The sequence below is a fragment of the Podarcis cretensis genome (assembly GCF_951804945.1).
Source record: "Podarcis cretensis genome assembly, chromosome: 6".
In the NCBI taxonomy this organism is placed as follows: domain Eukaryota; kingdom Metazoa; phylum Chordata; class Lepidosauria; order Squamata; family Lacertidae; genus Podarcis; species Podarcis cretensis.
Window position 1 is genome coordinate 1,994,680 of NC_137175.1, and position 16,810 is coordinate 2,011,489.

Genomic DNA, 16,810 nt, shown 5'->3' on the forward strand with positions numbered 1-16,810 from the left:
ATGGCTTTGGCAGCAGGCTGGAGCTCAGCAGCGTCCAAAAGCCACTGGAAGAGAGCGCATGAGCGGGGTGGAGAGTCATTTATCTGCAATGTACCATTTTCAGCAGGGCGGCATGTTCTGCTCTGCACCCCAGGATTATGACGGGAACATAATTAATGATTCTGCTTGTATGTCACTCTGCCATCTGTTGCGTTGCCCCTGGCTACCACATTAAGGGCTTCCTGTGGCTGTCAGGGCTGACTGTTAGGAGCAGCTGTTCTTGGGCGGAACGTGAGTTGCTGCAGAGTGCAGAGCTGTCCAGAAGGAGACAGCGAGTGCTAAGCAGGTTGTCCCAATGGCAGCCTCTTGTCCTGCCACGGGGCCCGCGTTGTCGCCTCGAAAGCTGCATGTTGCCCTTGCTTTTCAGATTGCCACTTTCTCTAATGGCTCTTGTCTTGAACTTCTACATGTTGTTGCAGATGTCACGGGCACGCTTGCACTGCAGCTCTTTTTGAGGCTGTTGGCTGATGAGATCTATAAGACGGGGAGCAGCGTGTGGTTTTAAAACATGCCGCTTTGTCCCTGACGTGATCAAAACACCCCTACGGTTCAAGGAGTCGTGGCTGGCACAGCAGTGCAACTGATGTACCTGTGCTAGAGTCATAAGCTCACCTCTTTGCCAGGGAATTGGGCAAGGCTGCCATTCACATTTGCACCCTGTGAGACACTTCATAAGGGGAAGCAGTTCTCCTTGAAGTCCTAAGCCTTTGGGGTCCTTGGGAGCCTCCCAAGTCTAGTGTACCCTATTCTGCATGTGTTAAGGAGCAGGATTGTTCCTTAGAAATGGGTTTGTGGTGGCTCAGGGCACTGGTAATACCACTGCTGCCAAAATACAACGTTGATTGATGCATGTAAGACTATTAGCATACTGACTTCAGTATAAAGGAATCCTCCAGCTACATCTCTTGCTGCTTTTCTGGGACCTGACTTAGGAGGATTGCAAAGGGTGGCATAAAAGTACAACTCGGTGTGTTTCAAGCACTCTGGCAAAACATCCTCAGTATAGGTTTCTCCCGGGTTTTGTTTTGTTTTGTTTTGTTCGCTTTGTTTTGCCCTCTTATGGCACAAGGTCTCTACTGCAGGAAAGCCAACCCCTTGTTCTCAGAAAAAGTGCATTGAAAGGCCAAAAACTTTCTGGAATGAGCTGGGAGGAGTAATTTGGCTCCCCTCTGGCAAATCTAAATTGGGATTTATTTTGCTAAGTCAGGAAAAGTCTGCAGTGCTCTGATCAAATAAGGCATCTTTAGGGGTGCTCCATGTTCCCAAAGTGATTTTTCGCCCAAGTAATTAAGCAGTTAATCCCTTTCTCTGGCATCACAGCTGGCTATCTAAACATTGGGGTTCAAATTTAGAAGCTGCTAACATAATCACTCATCGGTCAAGGCAGATCCTGCAACTAAATATTATTTACATGGCATGCCAGTGATTTCTCATTGCAGGCTGTTGGCCAAGGACTGGAAATAGCAGGCCTGGGGGCTCTGGGCACCCTTCTGGGCTCTGTCATACCAAAGCATTAATCAAACCAGGACATATTGCCAAGTGAGCAATTAGGGGATAAAGAGACAAGTTTCACCTTCAGAAGCAGTGGGTTTGGGTTGAAAAGATGCAAAAAAGGGTATGATGTCTGTCCTTGACACAGTGTGCATATGGAGGATGCAATTCACAGTTGACATGTGGAACACAATCTCAGACCTTATTGACAACAGTGAAACTCTGCATTGCTCAGTTTCAGAAAAAGTGAACTCCCAATGGGCAGAGTGGTTGAATAAACCTTGGACGACTGTTTTTGCAGATAAAGCCAATGTGCAGCAGGAAGGCAACATACCAACAATTATCATGACAAAGATACTGAAAGATGAGCCCTGCTCATTCAGTTTTGGAATGGCAAAGTAGCAGGCAGATTGCGCCCTTAAAATTGATTTACACCAACTTAACTATCTGTGGTGTCCCCTCTTTTATTACTTACTACTCTTCATTCCCTATTACAATATTCCGTTTTGTTCCTTCTTTCTTTTTAAAAATTAAAAATGTAATAACACACAGACACGGCATTTCAGCCCTTGTAAACAGTTTTCAAGGAGGCAAGGAAAGGTTTGTTTATTCATTTATTTAAAAAGATTGTCTACTGCTGTGTGGTGTATCAAAGGGGTTTACAGCAATAAAAGCACAAAAAGGTAAAAGCAGACATCAGTTAACCATTGTAGAAGGGGTGTCATATTAATTGCCTACATAGTTTACAGCAGGCGTTCAAAAGTTGGCACAGAAGGTGCCTGCTGAATTTCTGGTACACCCTAAATTTATTATTATTATTATACCTCTGGTGGTACCTTGGGTTAAGTACTTAATTCGTTCCGGAGGTCCGTTCTTAACCTGAAACTCTTCTTAACCTGAAGCACCACTTTAGCTAATGGGGCCTCCTGCTGCCGCCGCGCTGCCGGAGCACGATTTCTGTTCTTACCCTGAAGCAAAGTTCTTAACCTGAGGTACTATTTCTGGGTTAGCGGAGTCTGTAACCTGAAGCGTATGTAACCTGAGGTGCCACTGTATTTATTAAACTTTTATACCAGCATTTATCCATAGATTTCTGGGCAGTTCACAATACGTTGGATCCCGAACGCCTTGTTAGTCGGAATGTTTTGGCTCCTGAACGCCGCGAACCCGAAAGTGAGTGTTCCGGTTAGCAAACACTCTTTGGAAGCCAAATGTCCAACACGGCTTCCACGGCTTCTGATTTGAGTGCAAGAAGCTCCTGCAGCCAATCGGAAGCCATGCCTTGGTTGTCGAATGTTTTCAGAAGTCGAACGGACTTCCGGAACAGATTCCGTTCAACAACCAAAGTACGACTATAAAAATACAGGCTCTATACCTTGTTATCAAGTGAGCCTCATCAACCCAGGGAATGACCAGCAGCACTGCAGCAGGTGATCTCAGTGCTCAAGGTGGGGTCGAAGGGTTCAGGCAGTCCCTGATTTACCACCCTGGACGTAGGCTGTTGGGGGCTCTGTAAATTAATACAAGGACCTTGAAGCTGGCTCTGTAGTGGATGGGCGCCACTCACAGCGTATCTCCCTTTAAGGCAGGGATGAGGGAACTCTGAGCCTCGCCTGGATTGCGGCTCCCGTCCTCCTTGACCTGGCCCTGCTTCCTGGGGGATCACAGGCTCCCCATCCCCTGCTTTAAGCAAAGAGATCCCAGTGACACCTGGCAACTACTTAAAATGAATGCACTTCTCCAAACCTTGGGCTCCCAGGTCCACTATTTTTGGAGGTGGGTGGGGTAGCATTGAGATAAAAAGTAAACCTGTATCTGGAACAAAGTGTGGTTGAAAGTTGGTCAGTTCCCTTTTATACATATGTGGCAGGGTTGTAAGAAAGCCAGAGTATTGGGAGATGATATATTCAGAACTAAAAAAGATGTTTAAGCTGTCATTCCTCAAAAAAAACACCAGAGATGTTGCTATTGAATATTATAGAGGGTGAAATACCTAAGAAAGTACCGCATTTTTCGCTCTATAAGACACACTTCCCCTTACTATTTAGGAGGGGGGAAGTGTGTGTGCGTCTTATGGAGCGAATACAGGTGGGAGGCTCTGCTCGGCGCTCCCTTTACAGAGCCGCGTGGAGCGTGTGTGTGGCTCTTGGGGGCTTTTCCCCGAGGAGGGAGAATGGCTGCCCTTCTCTCTCCTTGGGAAAAGCCCCCAAGAGCCGCACATACACTCCACACGGCTCTGTAAAGGGAGCACAGCTCTTGGGGGAGCCTTACCTGCGGGCAGGGGGTGAAGGCTCCCCTTGCCCGGGAGAGGCTGCGCACAGCCAAGCCAGAAGCCAGGACAGCGAGTGGGATTGCTGCGCTGTAATTCCGCTGGCTGGCCTGGCTTCTGGCTTAGCTGCGCAAAGCATCCGCAGGGCATGGGGAGCCTTCATCCCCATGCCCTGCAGAGGCTTCACACGGCTATCCCTGGCTTTTGCAGGAGATGGGGGAAGGGACAGAGCGCGTGGCTCTGTCCCTTCCCCCACCTCCCAGAAAAGCCCCCCCCCCCAAGAGCCGCGCTCCCTTTAAAGAGTGTGCGGCTCTTGCAGGAGGTGGGGGGGAAAGCCAGTAGGCTTGCTTTCACTGAAGCCAGGAGGGCAAGAGGGATCGGTGCGCACTGATCCTGCTTGCTCTCCTGACTTCAGGGATAGCCCCGCAAGGCCTCCTGAGCGAAGATGGAGGAGCGCTCCCTCTTGGCTCAGGATGCTTTGCATTGCTTTTTTTATTTCTTGTTTTCCTCCCCTAAAAACTAGGTGCGTCTTATGGTCTGGTGCGTCTAATAGAGCGAAAAATACGGTGCTTTGCCTCTTCCTAAATGCAATGGCAGCGGCCAGAACAAGTTATGCTCAAAAGTGGAAGGACAAAAATAGTCCTACAAAAGAAGAATGGCAGAATAAGTTAATAGAATATGCGGAATTAGCAGTGTTGACTGTACAGATAAGGAATCAGGATGAGACAGATATAAGAGAGGAGTGGGAACACTTTGGAGAATATTTAAAGAAATGCAATAATTAGATGAATTTCCAAGCAGAGTTAGACATACGAGCAGCAGTTAAAAACAAGCGGAAGAGGAGTGCAATTAAGGAAATGCAGCTCAGCAAGGACTAAACAAGCACCCATGAAGGGATGTGTGGGGAAGTCCAAGTTTATAAGATAAAAGAAGATAACTATAATGGATGTAGCAAACTATGGAAAAAGAGAGAGAGAGAGAGAGTGTGTAAAATGTTGCTTGCTCCCCTCCAGCAGCTGAGTCAGTGTTTGGCAAGCCAATTCTGGCCACCATCTAAAGCCGCAAGTGTGCAGTTCTTTGTTGCAGCTCCAGCCTTTGAAATGTGGACAGGGAGCGGAGCCCCTTTTTCCAGAAAGTATCTCCAACACCTGCCCACACCCTGCCTTGCTTGCTCTGCATCCCAGTTCTGCCCTACACGCTCGGTGGCAGGTTAGCAGCCCCGAAGGATGCCTTTTCCTTTAAGAGCTCAGACTGCACGACATGTTTTTAAAAGGCCCGTGTTGAATGGTGAATCTGATTTAGTGTGTCTCATCTGGATCTTCTGAAGGAATTTCCCTGAACCTAATCTCAGCTGGGATGGGAATTGAGCATAAGTCACGGAGTGTTTACTTTGTCTGTCTGAACCCTGCAAGTCGGGAACAGCCGGCCTCAATTAGGCCTATTAATATTTTGTGTTGTTTTTTTGGTTCAGCTAAGTCTTTACTACTTTGGTTTGGCTGTTTCCTTTTATGGGTAATCTGCTTCCCTTGTGGATGCAGACCGACCATTTTTAGCACTGGGTTTAGGGGGTCATTGACTGCTTAACGGGCTGAACACCAGAGATTTATGATGGCTTGTTGTTCACCATCTGAACTCCAGTTAGTAAGCCTGGTGAGAGAGCATAGTGGAAATCTCGGTGCCGCCACTGCTTAGGCGTGGGTGCCACAGAATCACAGAATTGTTGAGCTGGGAGCGGGGTCCAGAGGAATGCAGGAATCAGCTGCAGGATCGTTGGCAGACGGCCATCCAACCTGTGTTGAAAAGCCTCCCAGTGAAGGAAAGTCCATCACCAGCTTTCTGTCCAGCCTAGATCAGGGGATTTAATCCCCCTGCCCCACAATTGCTATGGGTCTTGGTGGACCACGTATTGATTTTTCTGCCAGTCATAGCAATTGTAATGCACTGTACTAGCATGGTTTTTAATTGCATTTTAATTGCTGCTTTTATTGTGTATTGTATTTTATTCCATAGAGTGATGTGGAATAATTGCAATGCCATAAAACTAACAATCAAACTAATGCCTATTGTTTTCAAATCATGATACAATAAAAGAAGCAATAAAAATACCAAAGAAATACAATTAAAAAACAATATGAGTATGTAATGCAATGGATGTCCCATCTTCAAGCACAATCCAGAGGCCGCAGATGGTCTGGAGGAAGCCCAGTGGCCTGTGGACCACGCCTTAGAAGCCCCTGATCTAGATGAAATGAGGTCCTCAGATTATGCAGTTTGAGGTAATTTCCTTGTGCCTCTCCAGACAGTTGTGGTACAGCACAAATAATTTTTACCCTGCTGCTCTAGTGATGGTTCTCTTTTACCACAAGTTGCTTGGAAGATCATTTACAGATTTTTCTCAAGGTTAAGCACTCTGTCCCTTCTCGTCAGGCGCCTCTTTGGGATTAAATGTAATCCTGAAAGAGCTCTGCGAGAATTGAAAGGGGAGAAGGATTTGGGTCAGCTAAGCCCCCTGAGCGTGGGGAGTGGACTGCGGCTGTTGATTAGTTGGGGAGCAGGCGTAGGGGACCTTGAAATGTTCCCTGTTGCTCGTGGGCACGCTCACCCTCTTGCAGGATGCCTGGAGCAGGGACCTGCCTGATATATACACTTGCATGCAGTCAAGTGTTTTTCCAAGAGAGAATGCATTGCATTGCAGGGATCCGGACTAGATGGCCCTGGGTGGTGAGAGAGTGAAGAAGCGCTGACTTCTAGGAAGGAACACCCCCCCCTTGTCCTCCCTGTTGAGCCCTCCATTCTGCTCCCCTGCCCTACTTTGGGGGGAGAAATTAGCCTGGAGGAATAGAACATCCTTCTGGGAATGTGCCCTCCCTGGTAGTTGTGGGCTCCCTCTTCCGACTGGTTATGGGGAAGGACCCCCAGGCTTGGCCTGATGGGTTGACAGACCCCCCCCCCCACATTCTTGGGTGCAGGAGAGCGAGGATTGGCCCGCAGCTCTTGCCCCCTCTCCCTCCTGGCTCTCCCAGTGCCGCATCCATCACTGTCGTTCAGAGTCATGTACTACAATTTCCAAGCAGCAGATTCTTGGCAGGAAGTTATCTGTAGACTCAGCTGTGTCAGCCTCCTGTCTGTGAGCATGTTCAGCTACGATAAAATCCCATTTCTGTCTGCGCCCCTAGGCAAGGCAGGAGAGCTTGTCCTTCAGCTGTTAACACACTCTTCCAGTCTGTGTTTTTGGAAACAGCAGGAATGACTTTGGCAGAGGATATACCAAAGGGGCAAAGAATCATAGAATTGTAGAGTTCAAAGGAACCGCAGGGATCATCTAGTCCAACCCGCTGCAGTGCAAGAATCACACCTAAAGGATCCCTGACAGATGGCCATCTGATATCTTTTAAAGCCTTCCAGTAGAGGAGGGTGCGCAGGCTTCCGAGGGACTTTGTTCCACAGTCCAACAGTTCTTATTCTAAGAAAGTTCTTGATGTTTAGTCGGAATCTCCTTTCTTGTAACTTGAATCCATTGGTTCTGACCCTCCCCTCTGGAGCAGGAGGAAACAAGCTTGATCCTTCTTCCATGTGATGGCCCTTGAGGTGATTGAATGTGGCTCTCATATCAAATTGGGTCAGGGGCTGGCGCAGGGTGCTCCCAGCCACCCATGGGAATAGAATGGCCCCATGCACCCCACAGGTGCTTAACCCCACCACTGGTCCTATCTCACGTTGCATGTACAGAAGATGGATGGGGGTCTGTTTCCAGTACTAGCTCTGCTTGTCTCCTGGACCTTTGTGTTATTGGAAAGAAAATGTTGTTCTTCCTTTTTCACGTATCCTTCTTGTCTGTACATTAGGCCAGACTCTTCTCCTTCTCCCCGCCTCCCACTGCGAATCTTCCTGGTTTTTGCAGGGCTACAGCTGGAGTGCAATGCTGAGGGGTTTAAACAGCAACACACCCTTCACCCCCATTAGAGCTCTGGCTCCCATCCTGAATTAGAGCTTTGCCACCCATCCTGCAGCTTCCTGAACCCAGTGCAGCTTGTGGGTGCAGGTGATGAAGAAGTCTCTTGCCACAACAAATGCCTTCATTGCCCAGGAGCTGCCTGATGCTTCGCTGCTGGAGCCCCATTTCTGGGCCACATCCTGAGCTGGTGCTGTGGCAGTGTCTCCCTCCCTCTCTTTGCTGGAGAACCTCCAGCTATTTATTTTATGCCTGATGAAACCTGCGGTGCCTCTTCTGCAGTCGTCCCGTCTACTGCTGTGCATCTTCACATAGATCTCCATGAAGGAGTGGCCTGACACTCTCCTCAGCCTTGGAATCCTGCAGGGATTAGCAATAGCATGTTAAAGGAAATCCATATCTGTGCATCAGCCGCTGTTGCTGAATGTATTTAGTGCTCCCACAGCAAACGGGGAGAAGAGCACACCACGGGCCCCAGTAGAAGTGGGGCTTTTGCATTATTCCTGCTGTAAAGCCGGGATCCTAGAATTGTATGATCCCAAAGGGCCACCTAGCCCAACCCCCTTGGATGCAGGAGGGAAAGGTGGGAGGTGGCCTGGAGATGGAGAGCTCTTACACCGTTGTTTGGCAGACAATGTGGTGAGGAGGCAGCACACTCTCCTCCCCCAGTTCCAAGGAATAGTCAGTGTGTCAGTACCTTCATCCTTCTTGCAGGACAAGGGTCCCCTGGACCTTTAGCCAAGAAAGCCAACCAGAGCAACGGTTGTGGCTCAGGAGGTTGGGTTTCCCACAGCACTGCACCCTCTTCTGGCAGAAGCAGCTGGGTCAGAAAGCGTTTGGATAGTGGGGAAAACAAGGGCACAGGGGAAGCATTGGGGGGCAGCATTATAGAAATTCTTAGCTGTACCCCACCCCCAGAATGCTCTTGGTTAAATGCTAAGCCTGTGTGTGGCCTGTGGTTGGATGCACAAGATATTTTTTTTACACATAGAAAACTAGACAGTGAGCATTAAGACTTTCCCCACTGCAAAATTCCTGACGCTATCCAAAGGCCGCTTCTCACACCACACTTTGTATTCTGGACATGCACGTTGCGTTTTAGTGCATCTGTGACAAAGCCCACGTGTGCTTGTGTTTTTGGCAGGTACAAATGCTGTTGAAATCAGCCTGGATTGTCCCCTTGTTTTTTGTGTAAGATGGACCCTGGGAGCTGCATGTGGGTTGAGTGGGACTTCCAAGGTCCAGATGAGATGAGCTCCTTGGGCCTCTTCCGCTGCCCCCTCACCTGCCGCTTTGCTCAGGACCCTACAGACCCCACAGTCCCACCCATTCCCCCAGTCTTGGTCACCCCAACCCTGTCTGATTCCAGAAAGCATAGTGGGTTGTGCGAACAATATATGTCTCAGATTGCCTGCCTTGTCCCTGCCGTTGTGCACTGAAGGAGTGCCCATTTCATGTTTCACCTCCTGGTTTCCTCTTCCTCCTGCTACGCCCCCTGTTTCTTCTGCTCCTTAGTCTGATACTTGCTGTGGCTCCATTTGGCCCAGCGTAGAGATGAAGCTGTAGAATTTCTGCCCGTGGCTATAAATGGCAATCACATTCACATTATGTTGCAACAAAAGCAGGGAAGGCTGCAAATCAACTCTTGACTGCAGCTAAGACGGGGGTGGTGGTTGGGAAACAGGAACATCGTCTAATTCATTTTTTTCCTTTGTGTTTTCTGTTTTTCCCTTTGTCCCCCCAGGAGTACAAACAGAAGCTTGCTCGGGTAACTCAGGTCCGCAAAGAGCTCAAATCTCACATCCAGAGCCTTCCTGATTTGTCGCTGCTGCCCAACGTGACGGGCGGGTTGGCACCTTTGCCATCTGCTGGGGACCTTTTCTCAACTGACTAGGGCACGGGGGTGTCTGCTCTCCCCTTCCCCTCCCTCCGCCCACAGTTCCAGTTACTACCAGCAGGACACCGGAAATTCCCACCGCATTCTCACACAGGAAGGACTGGACATAGGATGACTCTCCTTGGACCCTCCGCAGGACATGTTGCAGTGGCACGGGCATGGCTCGCTTTCGGAAGGAAGGAGGCAAGCGCCCTCATGTTGGGCAGAAAATTCAGTTTCTCTTTGGCTGCCCCCGTTAGCACCTCCAGTTTCCACCACCACCTGTGCAAATCATGTGTGTCCTCTTCTGAGAGCTTTTTAGGCAAAAGAAAGAAAAGTTGATTTACACTTTTGCTCTCTCTCCCTCCTTCCCCACATATAAAAAAAGAACTGGATTGTTTCCGAATTGGTTTGGTGTGTGTCAAGCTTGGTTTTTCTGGGCCTCACAACTCTGGCAGGGGGGAAGGGGCGTGGCTGTGTCCAGAGGCTGAGGCCTCCGTTCTGCGGGTGCATCTCAGTGTGGCGTGGCTCCTGCTCTCTCATGGCATGGCTGCGTGGAGACATACAGCACACAGGTGACCAAAAGGAGGTTGCATGGCCCGGGCAGAACTCCTCCTCCTCCAACCAGCGCTGCCCTTTGTCTTTCGTTCAGCACATGTCAGTTTTACTCAGGCTCCCTTATCTTCAGCCCGCAGTGGGAATTCTCAGGAGGCACCCACTTGGGATGTGTGACCCTCTTAAGAAGGCTCTGAGACCTCAGTAAAAATTCTTATTTGCTGTAAGCGGATGGGCTGAGCTTAGATGTAGGTTGCAGGTGTCCACTTCCTCCAAGGAAAGTCCCTTGGCATGTCAAGTCCATTAAAGGAGCTGGGAGTTGTGTAGCTGTGGTCTTGTGCCCATTGCTGGTCCGTCTCAGGGATGGGGAGCATCTGTTGCCCTGCGGATGCTGTTGATCTCCAGCTCCCATCATCCGTGATCATTGGGCCTATCAGTCAGGGAGTCCAACAACATCTGGAGGACCTAGTCAAAATCCTGTTTGTGTTTTCCCTTCACTACACAAGCAGTGCAGGAATATTTGCACATCTGGAGTAGGCAGACTTATTTTGCAGTGATAGCAGCTGTTCTCTCTTTGTTTTGGGGTCTCCTGTTCTTTGGGAGTTCCCCCCCCCCCACAAGGAAAACAAACCTCCCAGCTCCAATTCATTCCAGTGCCCACAAGGGCCATCCCTCACACTCTGATCTTTAGCGGAGGGGGCTTCCCCCTTGCCTCCCCTGGGACCCTGCTGTAGCCCCAGAGCCCTCTGCCCTCTGGCCTGCAAGTGTCCTGCATCTGCAGTGTGTGTTTGCATGTGCCAAATCCAGCCACAAACATCAGCATGCATCATGGCGCTTTACGTTATCAGAGGCAGGAGAGTCCTCCATAGATCAGGGGGTCATGGGGAAATCCCGGGGGGGGGGGTTGTGGCAGATGGGAGAGGGTTTGGACACAACAGCACAGATTAGGCAATCCACATGTTCCACTTTTTATTTTTATTTTTAATGTCATTGAAATCCTGTGAATTTGATTTGCTTTAAAGGGTCAAGGAGGGGCAGGAGTCTGGCTGGGCACCCAGTGCTCCCTGCGAGATCTTCCCTCAAGATCAAATCCACATTCTTCCCCCCAAACATTTTCTTAAATCTGTATATGAATCGATCTAGAAATAAATTTAGAGGTATAGGCTGCCATTTTCGCAGCAGTATATTCTGAAATGTCTCATAAATATATTTTTGAATAAAGAGGGTGTCGTTCAACAGGTGCGAGTGCCTCTTTTTTTGGTGGGCTCTACCGTGTATGTTTCAAAGTCTTGTGCTTGGACAACAGCGTCTTTGGACACCTGGAAAGTAACATTTATTGGCTTTCTATGGATAGAGCCTACTTCATCAGATAGAAGGGTGACACTGTTGTTCTTGCTGCCTCAGACTGATCTGGCTTCCCCTCTGGAAAATCCTGGAATTCCCAAATATGGGTGCTTAGTCAAGGGTATTTCGTTTGGAAGCAGGAGTGCCTTTTATCATGGTTCCACTCGGGAAGCAGTTTCTGATGTAGCTGGATGTTTGAGGTCCATAAAGCTCAACAGTGCCTGAATCAACTTCTTCCGAATTTGGTGCGTTCTGTAGCCAGCTGACTGGTGTACTCCATTTTCAGAGAGCACAGGTAAGTGCCCAAGTTCAGCCATCAAACCCTTGCAGTTATTTTCTCTATGGAACTTTAAATGCTGATTATTGGTTCCTGGAAACCCGTTAATGTTACCCAGATTGATTGGGAGAGTTTAGGCGTGCGCAGAGGGTGCTGGCTGGCTGCTGGTTTGCAGAGGTGCTGTAACTTGAAGGAGCTTTTTTCTTAAATAATAGTCCTTGGTTAAGTCCTGTCCTCTCCTATTTAGAAGGTTATTAAATGGCAGTACAGGGGATGTAATGTTTCTGCCCAAGTTCAGTAGGTGAGCGACTTGCATAGATGGTCTGACTCTGGGTGCTTAAGAATGCCTTGCAGAATCAACCCACAGCCCCATCTAAAGCAATGTTCTGGGGCCAGCCAGCTCCCCACTTGAAACTAGTGCACGAAGGAGTGACCCTAACCCTTTTCGATTCCAAACAGAATTATAAATAAATGTTAAGTTTTGTTTTAAGTACATTTTCCCAAAGAGAGTAGCTGGAAGCATCTGTATGTTAGATCTTGCGTTAAGGTCTTAATGCCAAAAGGTGTCCTTGGCCCCCATTCCTTGCTCACGGAGCCGGACTGAGGATCTTCCTTCACTCTGTGGCAACCACAGTGTGTCACAACTTTGAAAAAGCAGCTTAGGGTGCTGGGTGCCTCTTGCAGGGCTGAGGCTTAGCTCTTTACAATCAGTCCTCAAGAGTGTTGTGTATCCTTCTGGCCCCTTGTTTTCCCTTCCATGCACAGAGAAAGAGCCAACTCCCCAAATTTGTGTGTCAGCCGAGCAACTTGAAGCTCTCCCCCCCCCCCAACCTGTGGATGGGTTGCCAGGTCCTGTCTGCAGCTCACAGGGAGAAGCAGAACAGCCAAAAAGCTTTGAAAATCTGGGCTGTTCTGCTCCATGGTGCTTGGGATATTTTGGCTGTAAACTGCGGCGCTGCGGCGCATGCAGGAATGGGAGTTCAGCATCGCATAATTGCTACCAGCACACAAACGGAGCAGAGGCCACATCTTCCTGGACGCTTTTTAAATTTACTCCATTGGGGGCAGGGGGACGTTAGTTGAGCCCAGCAAGGATGACACGGAATAAGGCCTATTTCTATGTCCCTCTGTCCTAATTCACTCACATTCTCTGAAATGATCAGTGTTCAGTTGAGGCAGGCCCGGCCCATTTTATTTTCAACCAGGTGTATTGTTTTAAGGAAGCTACCTTGCACTGAGTTGGGCTACCAGTTTGTCTAGCTCCGTATGGTCTACTCTGACTCACAGTGGCTCTCCACGATTTCCTGCAGGGATCCTTCCCCAGCCCTGCGTGGCAATCCCACCATGGAAACTGTCCTTTCCTACTGAACTTAAAAAAATAAATCCTTCATTAAATATAAAGCTGTCAACTTCCACAATGCCAAGCTGAAGCTTTCAAAATCGTGTTTCTGTTTTTAGTTGGGGTTAAGCATTGGGTAAATGATGTCCTTTGTCTTCTGTGTCTCTGTTTCTTTGGGGTTTCCAGGAAGAATTCGCTAACCAGTCTGCTGGCGGAGGAGAAGAGGGCTCTTGACATGAGATAAGCAACTGGTGGCTGTTCCTCTGGGGTCTTCACTCCACGCCTTGGGAAATTCAGCACGGCTGGCGCCGGTGCCTCCATCCTAACCTGTTCCCTCTCCATGTCTCCCCTTTGTGTGAGCCAGGCGCCTGTAGATGGAATTAATGAGAGAGAGAGATGGGATTAATAGCTGGGGGAGATTGAGGACCAGCCTGTATTCTGCTGAGATTCTTCCCGATAAGTACCTAAGGAGAGTGTGCTGGATCAGGCCAATGGCCCATCTAGTCAGCATCCTCTTCTCTCAGTGACCAACCAAATGCCCATGATGGGAAACCCACAAGCAGGTTCCGAGCCCAAGGGCAGATAAACAAAATCGTATCGTATCGTAAAACCTTTATTGGCATCACATACAACATCCAAAACAAATCAATACAGAATGGCCACTTCCCCAGTGGCACAAAACATTTGCTAAAAGAAAGGAGGCAGAGCAGTCTATCATCGCATCTCTTGGTCTCCAGGGAGATCAGACGTCTGCAGTGTATTTCAATGACAAAAAACCAAATAGAGATATTTAGCCACTAACTTGGTGAGCTCCTGATCATTCCCCAGTAATAGAAAATGTATGACCTCTGACTCTGGTTTCAATTTGGGGATGCAGAGTTGATCTAGAAATTGCTGGCGGAGATCAGCATATAGTTTACAATTGAGAACCATATGTGTGAAGGTTCCCATCAGGTGGTCTTCACCTGGGCAAGTTCTTTCTCCTTCCACCCTGCCTGAGAACCTTCCCCAAAGGAGGTTGGATGGATTTGAATTAAACTTGGCCAGCGAAAATGCCCTTCTTTCTTGAGGGTTAAGCAGACATTCAAGTGCATGGTTGAAGTAGGGAACTCAAAGATGCAGGAGGCAGTGATGGCCTCCAACTTGGAAGACTTTAAAAGATAAATTTTTTTTGGGGGGGGGATCTCTATGGCTCCTAGCCAGGATGGCCCTGCCCTGCTTACGCAGTTGGAGCAATACTTCTGGATCTGCTCAGCCGCTGTGAGAACAGGATGCTGGGCTGGATGGGCCACTGGCCTCATCCAGCAGATGCTCTGCTTGTGTCCTTCAGTTCCAGGATGCCTGAAAACAGGGAGGTGGTTCTCCCTTCCCCTGTTGCACTGCAGAAAATGATGGTCATTCCGGCCTCGTTTCAATCCAGCCCTCCTCAGAAATCATCATAAGCCCTGCCCTGTCCTGGAGCCCCTCCAGTTTGTGGGCAGGAGGACTCCAGAGTGCCAGTAAATAGTGAGCAGTACAGTTTGTTCAAAGCAAAAAAAAAGCAACAACACAGAGAATTTGACTTTTTTTCTGGCATTTTTCTGGGGTCAGGGCAGTTCACAACTCCCTTGGCTGGCAGTCTCTACCAAATACTTTTATGGGCAGTGCGTTAGCTCCACAGCCAAAGGTTCATATTCCCCCCCCCCCCCCAGTGAGGAAAGAAAGCAGCAAATGGGGCCCCCGCCAGTGCCTGATTCAACGAGGCACCGACACAAACTGGCACGGCTTGCTGGTTGTAAAAGCGGTGCTTGAAATATGCAAGGAACTCTGCTCAGAATCTCTCCTTTCAGCCACCATGCCATGAGCCTTCCTGGGAAAAGAGAGCTAGTCCCATGAGGACAAGTGGGGCTCAGCCTCACAAAACTCAGCCTCCATTTGCCAGCCTCCTTACTTACAACCAGCCCAGGAGAGGGAATGGCACAGCCTTCTTCCTCCTCATCCTGAGCCTCAGTTTTGCCCTTGTAGATCTCAGCAGGGGAGAGGAGGCTGGGGACAAGACTGGAAAGGGTTTGTTTTGCCGCCCCCTAGTGCTGGGCTCCCGTTGCTGGGTCCCTGCTCCTGCCAACCTAGCAGTTCGAAAGCACGTCAAAGTGCAAGTAGATAAATAGGTACCGCTCCAGCGGGAAGGTAAACGGTGTTTCCGTGCGCTGCTCTGGTTCGCCAGAAGCGGCTTAGTCATGCTGGCCACATGACCCGGAATCTGCATGCCGGCTCCCTCGGCCAATAAAGCAAGATGAGCGCCGCAACCCCAGAGTCGGCCACGACTGGACCTAATGGTCAGGGGTCCCTTTACCTTTACCCAGTGCTGGGCTAGCAATCACAAACCTAGACAGCATCTTAAAAAGCAGAGACATGACCTTCACAACGAAGGTCCGTTTAGTTAAAGCTATGGTTTTCCCAGTAGTGATGTATGGAAGTGAGAGCTGGACCATAAAGAAGGCTGATCGCTGAAGAATTGATGCTTTTGAATTATGGTGCTGGATGAGACTCTTGAGAGTCCCATGGACTGCAAGAAGATCAAACCTCTGCATTCTGAAGGAAATCAGCCCTGAGTGCTCACTGGAAGGACAGATCCTGAAGCTGAAGCTCCAAGACTTTGGCCACCTCATGAGAAGAGAAAAGACCCTGGAAAAGACCCTGATGTTGGAAAGATGGAGGGCACAAGGAGAAGGGGACGACAGAGGACGAGATGGTTGGATGGTGTTCTTGAAGCTACCAGCATGAGATTGACCAAACTGGGAGGCAGTGGAAGACAGGAGTGCCTGGCGTGCTTTGGTCCAGGGGGTCACGAAGAGGTGGACTCGACTAAACGACTAAGCAACAAAAGTGCTAGCAGACTCAATGGGCACCAGCCGCCACTGCAAATCGCTCTGAAGCAGCAACCCCACAGCCAAAGGGCTCTGGGACTGGCCTGCTGAAATGCTGCCTCTTCTCCCTGCTGATGGCGGCTTTGCAACTTTATCCCTTTGTCAAGAAGAATAAGCAGAAAGTGAACTACTGGAAGGAGGGTTCTGGCCTCTCTATCGCTGGTTTTTTTTTAGGCAGAAACTAGATGGCCACCTATCAGGGATTGTTTAGCTGTGATTCCTGCACTGCAGGGGGTTGGACTGGATAACCCCCTGGGGTCCCTTCCAACTGTACGATGCTGTGACTACAGATACGTCCTGGAAAACAAATGAAAGGCTTTCTCCCCTCTTCACCCCCGCCATCCCCCTGGTTTTTGGAGAGGCAAGCCAGATGTTGTTTTGGAGGAGCTGCTGACATTCTCTAGGCCAGGGAATGGCTGTGGTCGAGAACACAATGCAGGGAGGGAGACCAGATGCTGTGCGGGAAATCTCTGATCTTCTTTTATTTCTTTGGGGGGATTTTTATACAGCCTTATCTAATAGCCCAAAGCACTGGACAGAAACTTGGCGCGCGCACAAGAAAAATGTTTGCAGTATGCTGAGAGTTTTGCTTAGAGTTTTTTTCCTTTTCTTTTTTGAGCCCTCAAAAAGCTTATGTCGTTACCTTTTTAAAAAACCTATAAATATGGTAGTCTTACAAAACTTATTGCAGACATTCATTGGAACAGAAGAAGAGCCTTGCAGGATCATGCCAGTGGCCCATGTAGACCAGAATCCTGTTCT

The 16,810-nt window shown here is 49.1% G+C and overlaps 1 protein-coding gene across 2 annotated transcripts in view; it reads left to right on the forward strand.

Moving 5' to 3' along the window:
- RPRD1B (regulation of nuclear pre-mRNA domain containing 1B) overlaps nt 1-11,418 on the forward strand; it is a 31,338-nt gene extending 19,920 nt beyond the window's left edge. For both annotated transcript variants that reach the window (XM_079979825.1, XM_079979824.1), the window contains exon 7: nt 9,496-11,418. In XM_079979825.1, the coding sequence (XP_079835951.1) occupies nt 9,496-9,645 (150 nt within the window). In that variant the 3' untranslated portion in view covers nt 9,646-11,418. The remainder of the gene's footprint in view (nt 1-9,495) is intronic.
- The last annotated feature ends 5,392 nt before the right edge of the window (nt 11,419-16,810 follow it).